Genomic DNA, 21,836 nt, shown 5'->3' with positions numbered 1-21,836 from the left:
ATCAAATGGATCTACAAATTCAATATCATCAACAGGGAGAGAGAAAATGTTAACTTTCTTTTTAGAATAGCTTAAAATGCTGGAAAGAGCTGTACCTTGAGCAAACAACTTGTGGTACCAAAACGGGTACAGAACTTGAAAAGAAGCAAATGCAATAACATGAAAAAGGAAGGGTTTGACAATTAAATTTTAAAAATGCTCATGCAGGAGAAAAATATTTACATTACAAAGGACATCACCAACCCTTCCTTTTTATCTTATAGCAGTACCAAGCCAACCAGTGCATGTGCAAAATACCATTAATCATAGCACTAAACACTACAGTAATTAAAGTATTAGTGTTCCTTGGTAAAATCAGGTGAGCTTTGGTAAATTGTTGTTTAACCAAAACCACAGTAATGTCAACTCCAAGCTTAATTGTGTCATGAACAATTCCCAGATTATTTAAAAAAGATAATACAGTGCAAAAGCAAATTTAAAGACAAAAACTTTCTATATATAAGTATGAAAAAGCATTCGCAATTAATACAGATTATAGAATCATAAACAGAAATTACAGCTGAAATGATAGAATAAATGTTTTACAATACCTTAGAAAAAGCTGAGCATATCACTGAGAGCAAATGAGTAATTATCACTCCAAACATTTTTAATACAACACCTCTTTAAAAGATTATCTTGAACTTAAGTTATTAAAATGCAGTAGCGTATACTAAGTGAACATCCTTTAACAATAAAACTGTATAAGGCCCGTAGACGTATTTATATAAATACTCATAACTCTCCTTTATAAAAGTAGTATGTAAGTGTTTCATATGAATAACAGAAACGGCTTTAATCTTTTTTTTTTGGGGGGGGGTGATTTTTTTTCCAAAATGGGGACTAGTAAGAATTGAAAGAGAGAAACATCAAGGTATGTAGCAGGGAAAGAATTTAGGATAAGGTTTAAATCGAAAAAAAAAAAAGCATATTCAGAAGTAATGGAGAGAAAATAAGGAGATCTAAAGAAAATTGGATGCATGGCAAAATAGAAATATTGAAATGAGGTAGTAGGTTGGCCAGGACACCAGCCACCAGTTGAAATACTACCACTAGAGTGTTATGGGGTCCTCTGACTGGCTAGACAGTGCTACATTGGATCCTTCTCTCTGGTTACGGTTCATGTTCCCTTGCCTACGCACACACCGAATAGTCTGGCCTAACCTTTACATATTCTCCTCTGTCCTCATACACCAGACAACACCGAGATTCTTTTTTGTTCAAGGGATTAACTACTGCACTGTAATTGTTCAGTAGCTACTTTTCTCTTGGTAAGGGTAGAAGAGACTCTTTAGCTATGGTAAGCAGCTCTTCTAGGAGAGGGACACTCCAAAATCAAACCATTGTTCTCTAGTCTTGGGTAGTGCCACAGCCTCTGTACCATAGTCTTCCACTATCTCTTAGGTTAGAGTTTTCTTGCTTGAGGGTACACTCGGGCACACTATTCTATCTTATTTCTCTTCCTCTTGTTTTGTTAAAGTTTTTATAAGAAATATTTATTCTAATGTTGTTACTGTTCTTGAAATATTTAATTTTTCCAGTTTCCTATCCTCACTGGGCTATTTTCCCTGTTGGAGCCTCCGGGCTTATAGCATCCTGCTTTTCCAACCAGGGTTGTAGTTTAGCAAGCAATAATAATAATAATAAAAAAAGAAAGCCTTTAATATTCAGAAAGTGAGTAAATGTGGTGAAGATATGTGAAGGCAATTTGATACACCAAAGGTACACTATCTGTTTTTTTCTTAGTCCAACCCCTGGTTTCAATAAACAGCTTAAATTTAAGTGAAAAAATTGATGCAAATGCATATATTCTTGCAAGGCATCATCTTCGTGAAACTGACTATAATGTACTGAAATAGCAGATAACAAAGACGAGGTTGCATCCAAGATGTATTATTATGGAAACTTAAGGTACTAACAATACCATAATGATATAAAGAATAAAACATGTAAATCCTCTAGCAACACTCTCTAGAATGTGGCAAAACTAATACTATAGTCCATTTCTTTTAGCGAGTCATATTTGCAGCGACTCGCAACGGTGCCCTTTTAGGTCGGAAAAGTTTCCTGGTCGCTGACTGGTTAGAATTATCTTGTCCAACCAATCAGCGATCAGGAAACTTTTCCGAGCTAAAAGGGCACTGCTGCGAGTCGGTGCAAATATGTCTCGCTAAAAGAAATGGACTATAGTGTTCAAACCATGCTACTGTATGAATAAATAAAAAAAAAAAAAAAAAAAAAATTCTCATTTTCTCCTTTTCTTTCCTTTTAAAAATATCTGCACCTACTAATGAAACAAACTAGTCGTTAATGGTAAGGAGCACATACGGTTTCACGTTATTCAGTTTTCCATCGCTGCAATAAGATCAAGATATAACCAACTGGCAGAATGTGGTAAATGTTTATTGCATTTTGACTGTCTTCCCTGCTGAATTTGTTAGCATTCCTGCACAGGGAAAGCAGTGTGTTTTAAATAAGACTTGTGAGGAGTATGAAGTCTCACAGTTCTTCTATAAACAGTAGTAGGTGGCTACATCTTAAACAGAACGACAGACTTTCAATTCTCATAAAGGCCTAAGTGAGAGAGTAATTTTTAGTTCAAGGGGAAGAGAATAATTGTTTATTATGAGGTTGATAATAATATGAAATGCCAAAACTCATTTACCAACCAAGTTTTGTTAGTGTTGAGCCTTAAGCAATTATAACTTATTTTGTCATTCTCAGAAGGCCAGCAAATCTTTGCTTGTGAGCTTATAACATGACTTCCACAGCCGAGTCAAATGGTTATAATCACAGTGTTCCTTCAGTAAGGGTTCAGCATGTTCACTGCACCTTACAGACTGAAGTTCTTCTATAAAATCTCAAATTCTTCACTGTAATTATTTCAGTTTCTCCTCCTCCTAATCACTTGCAGTTATACATTCCTAGTTGCCCTTCAAGAGATCTTAAGATTGCAAGGCAGAAGACCAAATAGGTAACCTAGAACCTTAAATCCCTCCTCTCACTAAAGTAGGCGCTCTTAAGCAACATGGTTTTTAATTTGGGAGATGAAGTTTCTTATCATTGATTCTCTTAACTTTTTGTTGTTGCTGGTGACGTATATCAGCTAAAACTGGTCGACTGCATCAGGTTCCATATGACTGTGTTTTCTTTCACTTGAAAGCTAGGTCACTAGCTCATCATGGGTTTACATTAGTTCACTAAATACTAACACGTACTTTTATTACCCTGATGAATCTCACTTTGAAGGAGACAAAAGATTATAAAATGGTATTTGTATTCAGTGAAGAAATATAGCTAAAATTTATAAAAGCTTAATCCACAAATAATACATTACTATTACTCTAAATGTGCCTCTACGTAGATTATATCATTCCTTCCAGAACCTAAACATATGCGCTACAATAAGAAACCAGTTGTTGGTCAATAAAAAATCTTAATGATACAACTACCTTATAACTTGTTTCTAAGGAAAGTTAAGAATAATTTTGCTCAAAGGGTTCGGAGACAACCACTTCTACGACTATACAGTACAAACTTCTCAATTCTCCATTTTTTTTTTTTTTTTTGGATAATAGTTGTTAAATTGTTATCACTTACTAAGAATGGACGCCAATTTTAGTTTTGTTTATTCTCTTAGTATTTGATACTGTACCTCAAAGATGTTTTAAGTTGTATAAAAATACAGTAATCAGCTACTGAACCTTGCCATGGAATTCAAAATAATGCCCTCCTTTGAGCCCATCATAATGACTACTAACAAGCTAATTTACTACCAGCTGTTTGTGGGTAATAATCTCTTGGAAGAGTTACCGGAATACTTTTTCTTTGTAGTCAATACTAATATTTTAGGCTTTATCTTTTTAGAAAAGTAGGCTAGGCTTGCTACTTATAGAAAGAAGGATGACAGTACTGCTAGTCCAATTTGTCTAAATTGAATGGAAACCATCTCAAGATACAGTTTGAAATATGGGACCCATTTGTTTTTTCTAACGATATTTGAAATAAAAAAAAAAATTAAAAAAATTTAATTGACCACTATGCAGGTAGCCACTATAGGACCTAGAACCTAGTAATCTTGATAAAGTCAGGATTCATCCGATAATGTCCACTGAACACTGAGCCAGTAAGTTATTGAACTGCCTCTCTAAACACTATTTCAAAACAATATATCTAGAACCTTAACCTTCAAGGTTTTTATAAGATTTGGATCCAACATTCATGAGTTTGTGACCAAAACTTTAACTAGAAATGACACTGCATTTTTTACACAATGAACTAGAATTCTAATCTGACGTGGCATATCAATGACGCAATCTTCAATGTCCATGGTTGGTTAAAAATATACCGAACATCTCTACAGGACAAAAACAACTATTTTCAGATATGATTATTTCTAATAAGGGAAAGGGAAAAAATTGCAACCGTTCCTTTTATATCTTCTAAGATAAACTATTTAATAAAGCCAAATAAACTACATAAGGTACATAGTTCTGTTTGGCTAAAATAATAAATCATACAAAATGCAAGGTAAGGTTGGTAACTCAAGTTCCAATTTGGTTGCTTCAACTGCGAAGAAACTTTCAGGATACCTCCTTAAGTACTGTGCAGCGGTCAATCAGGCAAAGCTTTTACCCTACTAGATGGATCATGGCTAATCTACTCTATGTGTGTGGATATCGTTGAGAGTGGTAGCTTGAAATCAGCTGAAAACAAAATCAGCTGTGTTTAAATTTTCTTAGATGGGCTCGCATAGAAAAAATTTGATTTCATTGATATAGAATTTTTCCTTGAATCGGCTACTTATTATGATGATACTCTATGCTAATAGTAAATAAGTTAAGAAATGGAGAAATGGTTTCATTACCTTCATGTAAATAAATATACAATAAATATAAAATTTCAGAACAATGTACTTCTTACAATGACCTTTGCCAACCGAACACTACTTTCGTTATCTGGATTTATTCCAAAGCATCTGAACTCCATTATAACAACGTTATTGTGGGGTTTTACAGTTTGCATAAACGAAATACATAGTAGTAGCTCTGGTTAGAGAAATTTTGAAAAGAGCAAACTGGGAATGAGCATACAAATTTGAATTGGGTTATAGGTAGTAGGTTGGCCAAGGCACCAGCCACCCATTAAAATACTACCGCTAATGAGTTATTGGGTCCTTTGACTGGGCAGAAAATACTATACTACATACGATCCCTCTCTGTTTATGGCTCAATCTTTCTTTACCTTCACATACACTTCTGTTTACGGCTCAATCTTCCTTTGCCTATACATACACCAAATGGTCTGACCTTTTCTTTACACATTACCCTCTTTCTACAAATACCTGACAACACTAACATGACCAAAAAATCCTTCAATCAATGTGTTAATTACTGCACTATAATTGTTCAGTGGCTACTCTCCACTTGGCAAGGATAGAAGAGAGACTTTAGCTGTGGTGAGCAGCTTTCCTAGGAGAAGGACACTCCAAAATCAAACCACTGTTCTCTAGTCTTGTGTAGTACCATAAACTCTATGCCATGGTCTTCCACTCTAAGGTTAGTGTTTTCTTGCTTAAGGGTACACTCAAGAACACTTTGTTTCGTAATTTCCTTTCCTTACTACATTACTTTCCCTAATGGAGCCCTTGGGATTATAGCATCCTACTTTTCCAACTAGGGTTGTAGTTTAGCTGGTAATGATGATGTTGATGAGTATTACATCACTCCTCGAGGAAAAATTTCTGATGCTAGGGGTTAAAAACTGTTCAATAATTACCATTATTCAACCTCTAAAAAGGCATGTATATTGTGTATTTATGGATACGTGGAATATAAGTGATTTTCCTTATAGGGAAAGTTGTTTTAAATACAAGTATTTTTTATTGCAAGCGAGCTCCTAGAACAAATAAAACTACGAGTTGCCAAATCTTGATGTTTTACTAAAATCACAAGCACAAAAGAAGCCATCCAACAAAATATTTACTCATAAGAATATTTAGTTAAAATCCTAAAGACCATTTCCTTCCAATTTTCAACCACCAAGAAAGATTTTCTTTCAAAGATTTTTCTCTCAGATTATGAAAACCTTTTTACTGCATGCAAGCTTTACATAAGGATGTAAATCTAAATATTGAAAATTTTCTACACTACTTACTAATTGATACAGTATAAAAAAAGTCCTGTCAGTAAAAAGCATGCATACTGATAAGCAAACCAGGAATCATGAAGCAAAATATAGTAGCCACAAGTACTTGATAATCTCTATATAAATGTAAGACTTTTAAAGTACATTAAAGAAATCACAAAAATTCATATGCCCCAAATTCAATTTTGTAACTATTAACTTCAATTGGCCTGCAGTGTGCTCAGAGAAAATGATTCAAGGATACTATACTAACAAAAAGTGGTGTATAGAGAAAATGAAATGCACATGCACTATGGTATCATTGGTACTCACAAGAACTCCTCCTGGTGGCAGACTCACCAGGGCATCTGCTAAAGCACTTTCTGCCTCTCTACTTTGTTGAAGTATTTTCTGGGCCATTACTTGACGAGTCTTTCCTGGCACTTGAGGAGGCATTTCAGTGGCACCTAGAGTACAAAATTATCAAATTGTAATAGAGTAAACAAACATTAATAAGTAGTGTTAAAAGATTAAAAAAAGAACATTACACCTTTAAACAGGCTTCATGGACTTGCATATGTCCATGGTTATAAGGATTTATAACATAAAGGGTAAAAAAAAATGAAGTTAAGTAGAGTCCACATATTCTAAATTCTGAATTGTTTCAGTTCACATAACCTCTCGCCTGTGGCCTAGCAGTTGTGTTATTTCCCTTTATCCATGGTATAGAGGAAACAAAATTTTCATTTCCTCAATTATTTAAGCTACCTCTCTTATGTATAAAAAACTTTATTACATAAGTCTTCTATATACTGTATATATATTTTAGATTAATAATAATCTAAAATATATTCTTATTTCATTCTATTCACTATACAAGAGGTTCTTCATAATTAATTATTAAAATTAGAAATACAACTGTACCCATTTCACTGCTTTTCTTGGATACCACCTTCCATTAAGGAGAAATGAATAATTAAAAATATAAATAAAAAGGGAATGAAAATATATGTTGCAGAAAATATAAATATGTAGCCTTTAATATAGGCGATAAAAGGCCAGATAATAATATATATGGTAAAAGAGGAGTAGACAGATTGAGAACTGAAGGTTGCCATAGAAAAATTAAATACATATAGAAATGCTGAATAACAGCTTGATCCCATAATAAAGGAGGGGAATAGAGAGATATCTCAGGTGAATGTAGTCCCAGGGTAAAGGAAAAAATATATCATTTATTCTAATATGGAGAAAAAAGGAGAGCTGAATTAGCTAGTATGAAAAGGGTTAAATATAAGGCTGAGACTGCTTGTGGAAGCATGTGTTGAAGATGTATGGGAGGATTAAAATTATTATTATTATTATTATTATTATCATTATTATTACTAGCCAAGCTACAACCCTAGTTGGAAAAGCAGGATGCTATAAGCCCAAGGGCTCCAACAGGGAAAAATAGCCCAGTGAGGAAAGGAAATAAGGAAATAAATAAATGATGAGAACAAGTTAATAATAAATCATTCTAAAACAGTAACAACGTCAAAACAGATAAGTCCTATATAAACTATTAACAACGTCAAAAACAGATATGTCATATATAAACTATAAAAAGACTCATGTCAGCCTGGTCAACATAAAAACATTTGCTTCAACTTTGAACTTTAAGTTCTACTGATTCAACTACCCGATAAGGAAGATCATTCCACAACTTGGTAACAGCTGAAATAAAACTTCTAGAATACTGTGTAGTATTGAGCCTCATGATGGAGAAGGCCTGGCTATTAGAATTAACTGCCAGCCTAGTATTGTCCAGGGAGATATGAATGTAAAGGATGGTCAGAGTTATGAAAAATCTTATGCAACATGCATAATGAACTAACTGAAAGACGATGCCAAAGATTAATATCTAGGTCAAGAATAAGAAATTTAATAGACCGTAAGTTTCTGTCCAACAAATTAAGATGAGAATCAGCAGCTGAACACCAGACAGGAGAACAATATTCAAAACAAGGTAGAATGAAAGAATTAAAACACTTCTTCAAAATAGATTGATCACCGAAAATCTTGAAAGACTTTCTCAATAAGCCAATTTTTTGTGCAACTGAAGAAGACACAGACCTAATGTGTTTCTCAAAAGTAACCTTGCTGTCGAGAATCACATCTAAAACTTTAAGAGAGTCCTACAAATTTAAAGAAACATTACCAACACTGAGATCCGGATGTTGAGGAGCCACCGTCTTTGACCTTCTTACAATCCCATAATTTGCACCATGCACTAATTTTAGCTAAATCTCTATCAAGGGATTCATCAACCCCAGATCTACATTCAGGGGATGGAATTGATGCAAAGAGAGTAGCATCATCTGCATATGCAACAAGCTTGTTTTCTAGGCCAAACCACATGTCACGTGTATATAGTATGAAAAGTAATGGGCCAAGAACACTACCCTGTGGAACACCGGATATCACACTCTTTTAGATCTATTACTTAAAAAATCAATAATAATGCTAAGAAACGACCCACCCACTCCTAACTGTTTGAGTTTGAAAATAAGGGCCTCATGATTAACACGGTCAAAGGCAGCACTAAAATCAAGGCCAATCATACGAACTTCCGGACCACAATCAAGGGATTTCTGTACAGCATTGGAGATTGTAAGAAGGGCATCACATGCTCCAAGGCCTTTACGAAAACCAAATTTCAAACTAGGGAATAGATGATTACTTTCAGCAAACCTATTAAGACGTTTTGCCAGAAGACGCTCAAAAACTTTAGATAATATGGGAGTGATGGAAATTGGGCTGTAATCAGTGGGACTTTAGCTACCACAAACACATTTACATAGAGGAGTAACATTACCAATCCTCCAACAAGTGCTAAAAGCTCCTCTTCTTGCTAACTTGTGCAAAATAACAGATAACTTTGGAGCTAAGAAATCTGCTGTCTTTATAAAAAACAATGGAAAAATACAATTTGGGTCTACACCTCCATAAGCATCAAGGTCCATCAACAGAGCTTTAATTTCAAGAGATCGAAAAGCTAAACTAGTTAGTTTAGCCTAAATTAAGATGCTTCAGTGCTCATAATGAGACCGAGTGTAATCAGGGTATATAAGCAGTCTGAATGAGAGAAAGTTTCAGAAGAATGCATAATAAGAACAATTGACCTTTGAATAAATGTAAGTGACACAGGAGAGTTACATTTTAAAGGATATAACATTTTTAACATACCGGGGAAGGGTATAATTTTGACTGAGAAAGGAAGAGACCTGAAAGAATTTCTTCCGTATGATGTATGACAAAAAAATTTAAAAATCAGTAACTAAAGTTCTATGTATAACTGTTCCCTTCAAATGTTAAGGGCTGTATAATCAACACTAATGACTGTGAAACAAATGAAGATATATAAATATAGTTCCAATCCCATGTGTAAAATTACAGAGAACTAAAATGGCCAATATGGAGATAATTTGTATTTTACCTCTGTACAAATCTGAATCCTTTGCACAGGATAGATTATTAGCAAAGCTGGAATAGGCAGAAATATAACTGGGTGTAAACAAGAATAGGGAAGCCCCAGATTACTGAACACTCATTTTGATTGCAGCTGGGATGTTCTAAGGGGTACGTGATGGCAAGAAAGTATAAGTAAAGGACTAAAATTTGTCTAGTTAGGAAAAATACAAGTGATCTCCAAATCTGGTATTTGTTCTATCACAAGAACTCCAGCCAGTAGAAAAATGTTTAATTCTCGCTGACAGTTGAAATAAATACGAGTGTTCAGTGAGCAAGCTTCCCAGCTCCTGGCACGTGACTACTGGTCAGCTGTTTACATCTCGTTATAAAAGTTTATTTGCTGTACACTCCAGTTTTGCTGATAATCTATCCTATATTAAGGACTCAGATTCGTTTTGTGCCAGAACAATTACAGTAAATAAAAGGCAGTGTTCTTCTCTACTTACCAGATATTGACCTCGAGCGTGATTTGGTTGGTGTCAAACTACTTAACCCGCTATATCGGTTTGGTGAGGGTTCTCTTGAGGTACCAGTGCTACGTGGAATTCCGCTTCTTCGTCGACTGCGACCAAGCGTACCTGTGTCACCCGCTGATGACACATATGTAGCGTAGCTCAAACGTGAGGAAGGAGAACCACTTCGACTACCAGCTGTAACATGTATTGCCATATTAATGGTGAATTAATATTTCAGTAGTCGTGTCAAAAACACGAATAATCCATATCATATACGCACTTGGTTACAGAAATGTAGTAGAAAGAAAAAAGAACAATTATCATATTAGTTTAATATCCAATATATAATTTCTTCCGAAAACAATATAACATTACGATGCTGTATAGAGATACCAATACCGTACATAACATCTTATGTAAAATCATAATACAAGCGCCCATAATTTGTATATTGTATATTATTCATAATACTGTATACAGTAGTACTTTATAACTATGAGGCTAATCTGCTTAACAGAGAATACAAGATAGAAAACTCACGCTGTGACTGAGAAACTCCTCCACGACTTCTAGATCGTCCCATGCGGTCAGGGGATGTGATGGAACTTATGGGCGGATGCTCGGACGTTTTTCTTGGACGTGCTGTAATTTTCCAAATAATTAAAATGAGATGTACATTATAGAATATTTATAAGATTGTAATATAAAATCAATCATGTTTCCTTTAAAAATATCTTTATTTGTAAAACTCCAAAGATCCAGTCTAATGATTATTGTTAATGGGGCACAGAGATCTTCAAATGATACAAATCTTTGCAGTTTGAAAACAATTATATTTAAAAATTTCTAATAAAATATCTTTTTTAACAAAAAGTACATTAAAAATTCTGTCTTAATTATTTCATAAATATTTTTCTTCTAATGTTAGCTTTTTCTTTCACATTTTTTTCTTTTAATCAAGAATAGTTTGCATAGTTCGTATCTTCACAGAATCAGGATCTTTGAAATTCTACTTTGCTGTACACAATTGTCCCTTTTGTATCTGTAACAATTCAATATATATATACATATATATATATATATATATATATATATATATATATATATATATATATATAAATATATATATATATATAATTTTTTTATATATACATATATATATGTATGTATAAGCTTCACTGTGGAAACAATTCATCTACTGAAGAGTTATATCAAAAAATAAATACAGCAATTACATGATGTGGTTACATAGTACTGTTCTTACTCTTATTGCCTTGCACTAAAAACTACAATACTGTACAATAGATATACTGAACCATAATAACCAATAGGCAACAAAATAAATAAAAAGTCATCAGAAACTGCAAAATGCTGGGAGAATAGGTGAATAAAAGCAAAATGCTAAAAAAAAAAGAAAAAAAAAACACAAAAGAAAACTTAGCTCTACAGTGGGGTATTAAGCATTAAGTCTGCAAGAAAGCAACAAACTTCAAGCTCAGCATTATTCTTTATACTGTATTTCAAATCTCCTTCTGAACTCCAATAATCAATGTCAATATTATTAAGCTGTTGTTTGGAAGATGTGCTTTTCTAATTTAGGGTACATAAGTGTCCTAATACACATATTTGCATGCCATAAGTAACAAAATGTACTTTGAACCAGTTGACTTTCAATATAAGTTTAAAGACAGCAATATCAAACAATATGGATAAATTATTTTCACAACCAAGTACAATACTGTATATGTAACTTTTTAATACTGTATGTTAATACAGTATTCTAAAATGCTAATACCTTATGGCATACATATTATTAAATTAAAAATAAGATTTATTACTCTTACAGTATGCATTAGCTTTAAGTAAATAATAAAGAACCCAAATATTCCTCTAAAATGGAGATATTCCCCAATACATATTGTAAGGTAATCACAACCACTACACAGGAGTAAACAATACAGATTTAAAAATATCTTTTTGAATATGAACAGGCACATGTCAATTTATTTAGAAATCTAAAACATTAATTCTAATTCATTTACAAGGTAATATGAAAAATATTAACAGAAATACTGGCAAAAAAAATCTGTTATTATTTCTTTATATACAGCCTATGACGCTAATAATGTTTAGTTATCCCATAGAACAAATAAAAACAAGAACCTGGTAATATGTATTCTTGCATTATTTCTATAACTTTACAAAATGTATAACTTCAGCACATAGGTGGCGGCTTTACTAGCATTAATTCTTCCTTTATAATTATTATACATAAATCAACACTGAAAATAGGTTACTGAAGTGACACATAACATGCTCCTTTAGTTATTCTGTTAAGTGCTCTAAATTCAAACATAATACAAAGTAATTCATACACTGAGTGCATCAGTTTTACAAAGCAGCATCACATTTTCATTCATAATGTCTTTCCACTATGAGGCTAGTAAAACGTATGCAGCGGGTTTGCCTACATGACCAACGGGAAAATAGAGATTTTACAGGTGTTATGGAAGATTAATACCTTGGGGTAGGTACATCTGGCTTTCCAAACAAAATATTCTTCTACTTTTTTTGGAATATTACCCATTTCCCAATTATAAAATTTACTACAGCTGTATTGTATAGATAAAAAAGGAAGTCATACTATACATCACCATTACAGACATAAGTAAAAGTGGGGTAAATCAATACTGTACTGTACTTCATAGGAAAGTTTACACTGGCCTAGTCATGAAGGATATGAATTAGAAATAATAACTTCAGTACTGTATTCAGTACCTACACCATTCACACTTTTAAATAGCATTTTCATACAACCATTATTATTACTTCTACCTGGTCTACTTGAATGAACATACATCTACAAAAATAATTTCCTTTGATATATCAACTACGATCATTTCCAGCCAACGTTAAGAATAATAAGACTTAAATATTCCAATCAAAAGCATCTTTACTCATTAAAATGTTACAGAGATGTGAAGTTTTCTGGCGAATCTGCCTATTACTATATTTCCTCAAGCTTTTCTAATTTTAGCTTAGAAAAAAAAATCCCATTAGACTAACCCAGTGATGTGCTAATGGCTGAACACACTAACAAACATTGCACATTGCCATCCAAAATATAATGATACAATTGATCACCTTTTGCTAAAATTTTCTAAGATTTATTTAATGTGGACATATATATTTCCTTACCTAAAGCTTTTCTAATTTTAGTTTAGAAAAATATAAAATATAAAAAAAACACTATTAGACTATCCCAGTGATGTGCTAATGGCTGAGCACACTAACAAACATTGCATACTGCCATCCAAAACATAATGATACAATTGATCACCTTTTGCTAAAATTTTCTAAGATTTATTAATATGGACATATTTTGTTTTGAGAGAATCATACGATATGCCATTCCATCAACATTAAATAAAAGGTTCCTTTAGAGACCTTACTTCCAAGAGAGTGATGGGATATAGGATCCAGGCTACCAACTCAGTTGTCTGCCTCATAATCTAAAGCAGCAGCTACGATTGCAGGAGGGCGAGGGTTTCGCAGCAGGAGTCTAAAGTAAATGAAGAGCTTTAGGCTTTATAAGAGGATCTTGAATCTGTGATTTGTGTGCACTATCTGAACCCTTAATGAATGAAGTACTTGAGCCAATAGAGTCAACTTAGGGAGTTAGGCTATGGTTTGAAATAGCACGTTAGTTCAGAATTAATGCCTTTGACCTCAGACTTATTGGCCTTCTAATATTTCACAAAAAACAAAAATTGGAGCTTTTGAACTGCATTAGTATTGAAGCTACACTCATTAGGTGCTGTATCTATTGAATTTCAATGATGGAGTAGCATTGTCATCACATGCCCTCTATAATCAAGTAGCCTAGTCCTCTAGATTATCCCAGGAACTAAAAGCAAGTTTGCTTTTACACTTTCAACTTTTAATATAGTCAGCAACCACAGAAACTTTTCCATAAAAGGAAGATTGAAGCCTTTACATTCCAAACAATTTCCTACATCACAATACTGAACCCTGACACAAGACACAAAGAGAATGCAGATTGTGATCACCCAGAAACAATTCCTTTGAACAATCTATTCACGCCAAAATGACCCAGAGACTTGAAACAAAGTTGCTATTGGTTTGAAACATAGGAGACTTTACCAATTTAAGCCACTCATTTCCCAAATAACAATCTATCATAAACTAGAAATCTATTAGACAGACCTTGCCAAGAACTTCACTGTTCAACTTTTCTATTGGTAAGCAGCTCTTCTAGGATGACACTCCAAAATCAAACTATTGTTCTCTAGTCTTGGGTACTGCCATAACCTCTGTACCATGGTCTTCCACTGTCTTGGGTTAGAGTTCTCTTGCTTGAGGGTAGACTCAGGCACACTATTCTATCTTATTTCTCTTCCTCTTGTTTTATTAAAGTTTTTATAGTTTATGTAGGAGATATCACAAATTTTAAGTAATTTGTATTTTTCCTAACAGTACTTACCTCGAACTACTTTCTTAGGAGTATCTGGGATCTCCTCCCAACCGACCAGAGTTTTGTGTAGTTTACCCTAGTCCCGTTTTCTATGAGGGGTAACCTCAGGTGGAGTGATACACGCCCTGAGGCTAACCCCAGGTCAGAGAGCATGCTTGCTCAGGTCTCGATCTCCAGTAAGTTCTTGATAGCTTAGGTATCTATGAAGTCCAGCAAGGCACTCGGGGTAGGATGGGCGGGCCATTACCTGAAAGTACTTCGAGGTAAGTACTGTTAGGAAAAATACAAATTACTTAAAATTTGTGATTTGTTCCAACACGGAGTACTTACCTCTAACTACTTTCTTAGGAGACTTATACCTTAGGAGGTGGGAGTGTCCTTCAGGACCTAGAGACCGTGACGAGAATAGAAGAGGAACCTAGGTAGGAGACTAAGTTCTGCTGACCTCAAAGAAAACACGAGAAAATAGGGAAAACTATGCAAAAAACCATCTCAATGTCTAAGTAACTCACTTCTGCAAGAATCCTAGGAGACATGTCCTACCAATGATAGTGTATCCCATGGCAGTTTCAGGGGGCTACCCGAGTCATTTCCGGTAAGGGAATAGGGGAAGGACGAACAAGGGGGCTCAGGAAGGAACCTGTCTCTCTTGGACTTACTACCCGCAGTTACCACTGGGGCTACACCTTTAAACCGTTTGGAGCACGGAAATGACGGGACCGAGCGAGAACCCACCCAGGGACTTTCTCGAGTAGTCCTTCAAGTAGTGAGCTGTAAAGGTCGACTGGCTAGACCAAGTACCTGCCCTCAGGATTTGGCCCACTGCCATGTTTTTCTCAAATGCCAATGAAGTATTTAGACCCCTAATGTAGTGGGGTCTGGGCTTTCCTGGAAAGGGGACCCCTGCACTACTGTAGGGCCTGACGATCACTTGCCTTAGCCAGAAGGAGAAAGTGTTCTTGGAGACTGGCTTCTTCACAGTCCCGAAGAAAATGAACAGACTCTTGATCTCGGGATGAAGTCTGGCTGTCCTCTCTAAATACTGCCATACTGCCCTGACAGGGCACAGCAGCAAGTCCCTCGGGTTGTCCGAGCGAGGGATAGCTGGCACTGAGAACCCTTCAACTTTGGGGTCCCAAACAGCTGGATTCTGAGTCTTGGCTACGAAGGAGGGTAAGAATCTGAAGGTAGTTTCTCGCCAGCTCTTCGAGTGTGAGATCTCGTACGACAGGCCAAGAATCTCACCTACTCTTTGCTGATGCCAGAGCTAAACGAAAGACTGCCTTGAGGGTGAGCTCCTTGTCTAGAATGTCTTTTAGAGGCTCGAAAGGAGGTTCCAAAATCATCTTCAAGTACCCTAGCCACATCCCCCTGGGGCACTCTAGCGGCTTGGGGGGAAAAAGACTGCTCGAAGCTCTTGAAGAGCGTCGAGATCTATCTGGAGGCACCCAGGTCTATGTCCTTCAGGAGGAAGACTTGGGATGGACATGCCCACTTCGTCCCTGAGATAGGCCAGGAAGTCTGCTATCTCGTGAATGGAGGCCCCTAACGGCCTGATGTTCTTCGAGGAGCACCCCTTAGAAAAGGTAGCCCACTACGCCTGGTACACCTCGACTAACAAACGCCTCAGGTACCCTGACATCCTCGATGCCCTCCTCGACGGAAATCCTTCCTTTTTCAGGAGACACTCGATAACCTCACGCGTGAAGGAGGAGGGACCAAGGGTTTTCGTGGAACCTCTGGAAGTGAGGTTGCCGGAGAAGGTCTGGTCTGTCTGGAAGTGGCCCAGGTGGAAGGCGTGCCAGTTCCTTTAGATCCGCGAACCACTCTCTCTCTGGCCACCAGGGCGCTACCAAAGTCACCTACAGGTTGGCCGTCCGTCTCATTGTAAGGCATCCTCGAACGCTGCTGCTGGATCTGGCACAGGAAAACAAAACACGGGGAGCTGCGCGTTTAGTCTCGTGGCGAAGAGGTTTATCACCGGCGAGCCCCACTTCAGGGAGAGGGTTTTGACCACTTCTGGGTATAGGGACCATTCGGGCCCTACCACTTGACCCCGTCGGCCAGGACGTTCCTCTTCCCCGGAGAGAACCTGGCTGAAAAATTGATTTGTTCCACTTCAGCCCATTCTAGGAACTCCATCGTGAGACTGCACCATTCCTTCGACTTCAGTCCTCCTTGCTCTTTCACGTAGGCCACCAACGTGGCGTTGTCGTAACCCGGAGCCACGGTGCTTCCCCCGGGGAGATGGACGAACTCTAGGCACGCCCTTTGTACGGTCCTCATCTCCAGCACGTATAGGTGCAGGTTCGTCTTCTCGACTTCCCATTTACCTTTTGCCGTTTTGTCGTGAAGATAGGCACCCCAGCTCTCCTTGGATACGTCCGTGAACAGGAGCATCTCCGGAGGGTCGGTAGCAAAGGGCATTCCCTTGAGGGTGTTCGTTCTGATTGCCACCACTCCAGGACTTCCTTCGTCTCCGGGGACACCAGGACTATCTTATGCGGGGAGTCCTATCAGTCTTTGCCAGACCTTGGCTCTCCTGGGCTGGCCCGACAGGAAAGGCCCGAGTATCTGTTTCAGGGTGTCCAGTCTCTCCGCGGAGGGGAAGGCCCTCGCCATCCGGGAGTCCAGGATCAACCCTAGGTAGGTCATCCTGGTGGAGGAAATCAGCCGGGACTTCTCCAGGTTGATGATGATACTCAGGACATTGCAGAACTGCAGGAGCTTCTCGCCTTGCTCCCTCAGTACTTCCTCTGAGACTGAAAGCAACAACCAGTTATCTAGGTACCGAATCTGGCGGACGTTCTGTTCGTGCGCCCAGTCTGAAACTGTTTCGAAGACCTTCATAAAGCCCTGAGGTCTGTCGACAGTCCGAAGATTAAGGTTTTGAACTGCAATGTTTTGGTACTCCATTTTAACCTTAGGAACCTCCTGTTGGAGGGATGAACAGGGACCTGGAAGTACACGTCTTTGAGGCCTATGGACCTCATGAAGTCCTCCTCCTTCAAGGTCGCTAGGACCGACTTCGGAGTGTCCATCTTGAAGTCGGTGTTGCACACGAATTTGTTGAGGGATGAAAGGTCTATGACCAGTCTTCAGAACCCTGTCGCCTTCTCCACTGGTTCTACTGCCCCTTTCACCAGCATTGCAGAGTCTTCTTCCTGCAATAATGCTACTCTCAAGGGGTCCTTGGGTGCCAACCGCTCCGCCTGTTGATCTGGGATCCGAGGTGGGGGTCCGCTAGGAAGGGCAGCCTGTACCCCTCCATTAGTACTGCTACGGTCCACGGATCCGCTCCGTGGTCCCGCCATGCTTTCCTAGATCGTTTGAAGCATCCCCCCACCTGAGGCGCCGGGGGGACGGAGCCGAAGAGGCACTGGGAAAAGGTGCGGGGGTCTCTCGCCAGCAGCCACTGAGGCAGGCACTGGAGAGGCAATAGCCCCGTTCGACCTGCTAGGGGAAAAACCACTTTGCCTTCGTCACGGATGGAGCCGTCAGGAACGGGGGTAGCCGTCATGGGTCTACCCGCTCCCGGGGAAATCCGTGGGGTTTAAGTACCCTGCTATGTCAGCGGCCGCCTCCGATGCTTGGATGGAGCTGGCCGGGACAATGGAGCGGCTATCTCCATCACGGATGGAGCCACTGGGACGGAGGTATCCGTCATGGGTCTACCCCCTCCCGGGGAATCCGTGGGGTGTGAGTACCCTGGTATACCAGCGGTTGACCACGAAGCCTGAATGGAGCTGTTGTGGTACCGGGTATGGATGCCATGCTGCCGGGTCGAGCCAGCGGCTGCCTCCTTTGGAAGGATGGAGCTTCTGCGGAGATCCATGGAACCGCAGGCTTCCCTGTGCTGGCTGGTTGGTTCCTTCGTTCAGGGCGGGCCATCGAAGAACCGAAGGCCGGGACAAGGCTGCCAGTCCGAAGGGGCGACTCTCCGCTGGGCGGGAGAAGTCGGAACCTTCGCGGGCTTATGCCTGTCGACCGAGACCTGGTGCGATGACTTCCGTCGATGATCGGGTCTGCTGGAGGAGACGTACCGTGAGGATGGCGAAGGAGCCCTAGGGAGCCAGCCAGTGAGGGCCTCTGCTGCACAGGGGTATCTACCAACCTGCTGAGGCCCGAGAGCCAGTCCTCATCCGTCGCGAGCTTCGGTTCGTCCAGCCTGTGGAGCCGTCTGATGAGGGCTAGTACTTTTCTGTACGCGGGGGCCTCGTCCGCTGAGCCTTACGTCGGATGCCCTTCTGCCTGAGAAGGAGCACCTACGACGGGGTGTCCCGCTTGGGGTGAAGGCATCCTTTGTCGTGGTACGACTTCGGCGGTTCTGGATGGAGGACGGGCATCGCCGCTGGGACGGAGGCCTCCGTCCTGGACTTGTCTCTCCCCATGGAGGACCAAGCTGCTGCGGGCTTCCTCGTCGTCGAAGTCTTGGAGGCTGGGACACGGCTGCCAGACCAAAGGGGAGACTCCCTGCTGGGCGGAAGGAGTCGGAACCTTCGCGAACTTATGCCGGTCTGCCAGAGCCTGCTGTAGGGTCGCAGGGGTTCACGTCGAAGGACGGGCATCGCCGTCGGGACGAGGGCCTCCGTCCCGGGTCCAACAACTCTTCCGGAGGTTCTCGTATCTGCGGGCCTGCCCGTCGAGGAAAGCCGAGGGCTGCGCTTGTGACGAGCTAGGTGGCCTTTGGAGGTCAGGACTCGGCTGCCAGACCGAAGGGGCGACTTTCTCCACTCGGCGGATGGAGCCGGAACCTTCGCGGACTTACGCCTGTCGACTGGAACCTGCCATGATGAGTCCCTCCGTCGGGTGCCGCTGCTGCCGGAGGAGTATCTATCCGGGAAACTCGTCCTCGGACGCCAACTTTAAGGGCCCGGCGCCGCAGCTAGCTCCAGCAGCCTGTCAAGGTGAACCACCACCCACTCACTGCTCTTAGGGGATCTTGAGCGCCGACTCTTATGGCGCGACCTCGAGGGGGAGCGAGAATGCGACAACTTCTTGCGGGACTTCTCCCTTTGTCTCCTGAGCTTCCTCATCGCCTCGTCTGGGGGGGAACCCACGCAATGTGGTCCGACGGCGGAGAAGGCTCCTTCTCGGCGACGCCCTCGGCTGCAGAAGTGACTGAAAAACACGCCAAAGAGGCTGGAGAAGAATTAGGGACATTTTTCCCCCACATGGGGTCATCAGAGGAGACGTGGCCTGCTTGCACCAGGACTCCGTCTCCCATACACACTCCCGCCCCTCCCTTAGGCCCCTCACTCGTCTGGAACGACGCCACAACCCCACTATCCTGAAGATCACTCTTGGGGAAGGGCTGCGGGCCTCTTCCCCGCAACGGACTTACCTCGTCCCCTACTCTGGGTAGGGGAGGGTGGTAGGGAAGCTCTGTCAGACGAGACGCCCGGCGAAGCAAGGGAGGAAGGGACGCTAGGCTTCTTAAGCGACCTCTTCGTCGCCTACTTCTTCTTGGTGCTATACCGCACCCACTCAGACTCCTGGGGAAGATCAATGGGCCTCTTCCCCATAACTGACTTACCTCGTCCCCTACTCTGGGTAGGGGAAGGTGGCTGAGAAGCTCCATTCGACGAGGCATCGGGAGAAGTAAGCGGCGAGGAGAGGCTCGTCTTCCTATGTGACCTCTTGGACACCTTTCTCTTCTTGGTGCCGAAGCGCACCCCACTGCACCTCGTTCCAGGACTCGCACTCCAGACACGTGGCTGTAGGAGAACATAAGCTGCCCCTACACGACGAACACAGAGGATAAGGGTAGGAAAGGGTATAGAATGAACACAATGGGTCCACGTGGGGACCGCGTAAGACACAAAAGGGGGTCGGGGACACAAAGGGTCGCACTGGGTAAGGAGAGAGCTTCGAGATGTTATCGCGACGCGACCAGAGAACTTACTGGAGATCGAGACCTGAGCAAGCATGCTCTTTGACCTGGGATTAGCCTCAGGGCGTGTATCACTCCACCTGAGGTTACCCCTCATAGAAAACGGGACTAGGGTAAACTACACAAAACTCTGGTAGGTCGGGAGGAGATCCCAGATACTCCTAAGAAAGTAGTTCGAGGTAAGTACTCCGTGTTGGAACAAACTTATGTTAATGTTACTCTTCTTAAAATATTTTATTTTTTCTTGTTTCCTTTCCTCACTGGGCTATTTTCCCTGTTGGAGTCCCTGGGCTTATAGCATCCTGCTTTTTCAACTAGGATTGTAGCTTAGCACGTAATAATAATAATAATAATAATAATATAAGCAGCCTCAACAAGCATAGCACAGGATTTTCTTTTTTCAGGATTTCTGTTATTTAAACTAATTTCCCGTAAGTTGGACACTTCTTGATTTATGTGAGGGTTGTGTTCCTAGTAATGGTAGAAATGTGAATTCAGTATTATCTAAATGAATAACTTATCAGTAGAAATATGAATTCTACATAATCTGAATTAATTATTTCCTTAATAAATAAGGTAAGAGAGAGTTGTTCCATCACCATAAAAATTTCTAAAGCAAAAGCATATGTTTCTTTCTTTTTACTTTAATAATATATAAGAGTTTAAGAGTAACGAATGCAGATGAGAATACATACAACAGGAGGAAATCATACCTTTCTATAAAAAAAAATGATGCAAGACAAGACGACTTGATGGGAGGATGGGATGACTGGCTTAACCTTTCCCTGCTTTTTCTGCTTTATCTCTCCGTAGAGAGTAGAGGTCCCCTTTTTTGTTTTTGTTTCATTTGTTGATGTCGGCTACTCCCCAAAATGGGGGAAGTGCCTTGGTATATGTATGTATGTATGTATCTCACCATACATGATACAAAGTTTCTATTTGTGCAATTAACAGAATACCAGCCTAAATACTTGCATTAATTTTTCAAAACTTTAAAGAATGGTGGCAAAGAACTGTCCACTAATACCCAGAGATTTTTAAGACCACAGTGCTTTCACTGTAATTGCAATGCACTCCATTTTTATTGACTTTTATTGCTTTGCAGCATTACCCTATTACTACTCTTATGATCACTTAAAAAACTTGATGAACAATATCAATGCTCAAAAGAAGGAAACTAAACCACAAAAGAATACATTACCATAATCTAACTGACAAAAAAAAAAAAAAAAAAAAAAAAAAAAAGAGGCATCTCATGTTAAACAACACTACCATAACAGCATAGTACATGGGCCACAGCACAAACTAACTGGCA

General features: G+C 39.8%; 1 protein-coding gene across 22 annotated transcripts in view; it reads right to left on the bottom strand.

The window, feature by feature from the left end:
* chb (chromosome bows) overlaps nt 1-21,836 on the bottom strand; it is a 356,425-nt gene that overhangs the window by 33,713 nt on the left and 300,876 nt on the right. For 20 of the 22 annotated variants that reach the window (XM_068372454.1, XM_068372458.1, XM_068372461.1 and 17 more), the window contains 3 exons: nt 10,674-10,775; nt 10,125-10,328; nt 6,499-6,632 (listed from right to left, as the gene is read on the bottom strand). In XM_068372454.1, the coding sequence (XP_068228555.1) occupies nt 6,499-6,632; nt 10,125-10,328; nt 10,674-10,775 (440 nt within the window). The remainder of the gene's footprint in view (nt 1-6,498; nt 6,633-10,124; nt 10,329-10,673; nt 10,776-21,836) is intronic. The other 2 variants (XM_068372450.1, XM_068372457.1) reach the window with 1 other exon arrangement.

This window comes from Palaemon carinicauda, chromosome 4, assembly GCF_036898095.1.
Source record: "Palaemon carinicauda isolate YSFRI2023 chromosome 4, ASM3689809v2, whole genome shotgun sequence".
Classification (NCBI taxonomy): Eukaryota; Metazoa; Arthropoda; class Malacostraca; order Decapoda; family Palaemonidae; genus Palaemon; species Palaemon carinicauda.
This window is presented reverse-complemented; position numbering and strand designations above follow the sequence as displayed.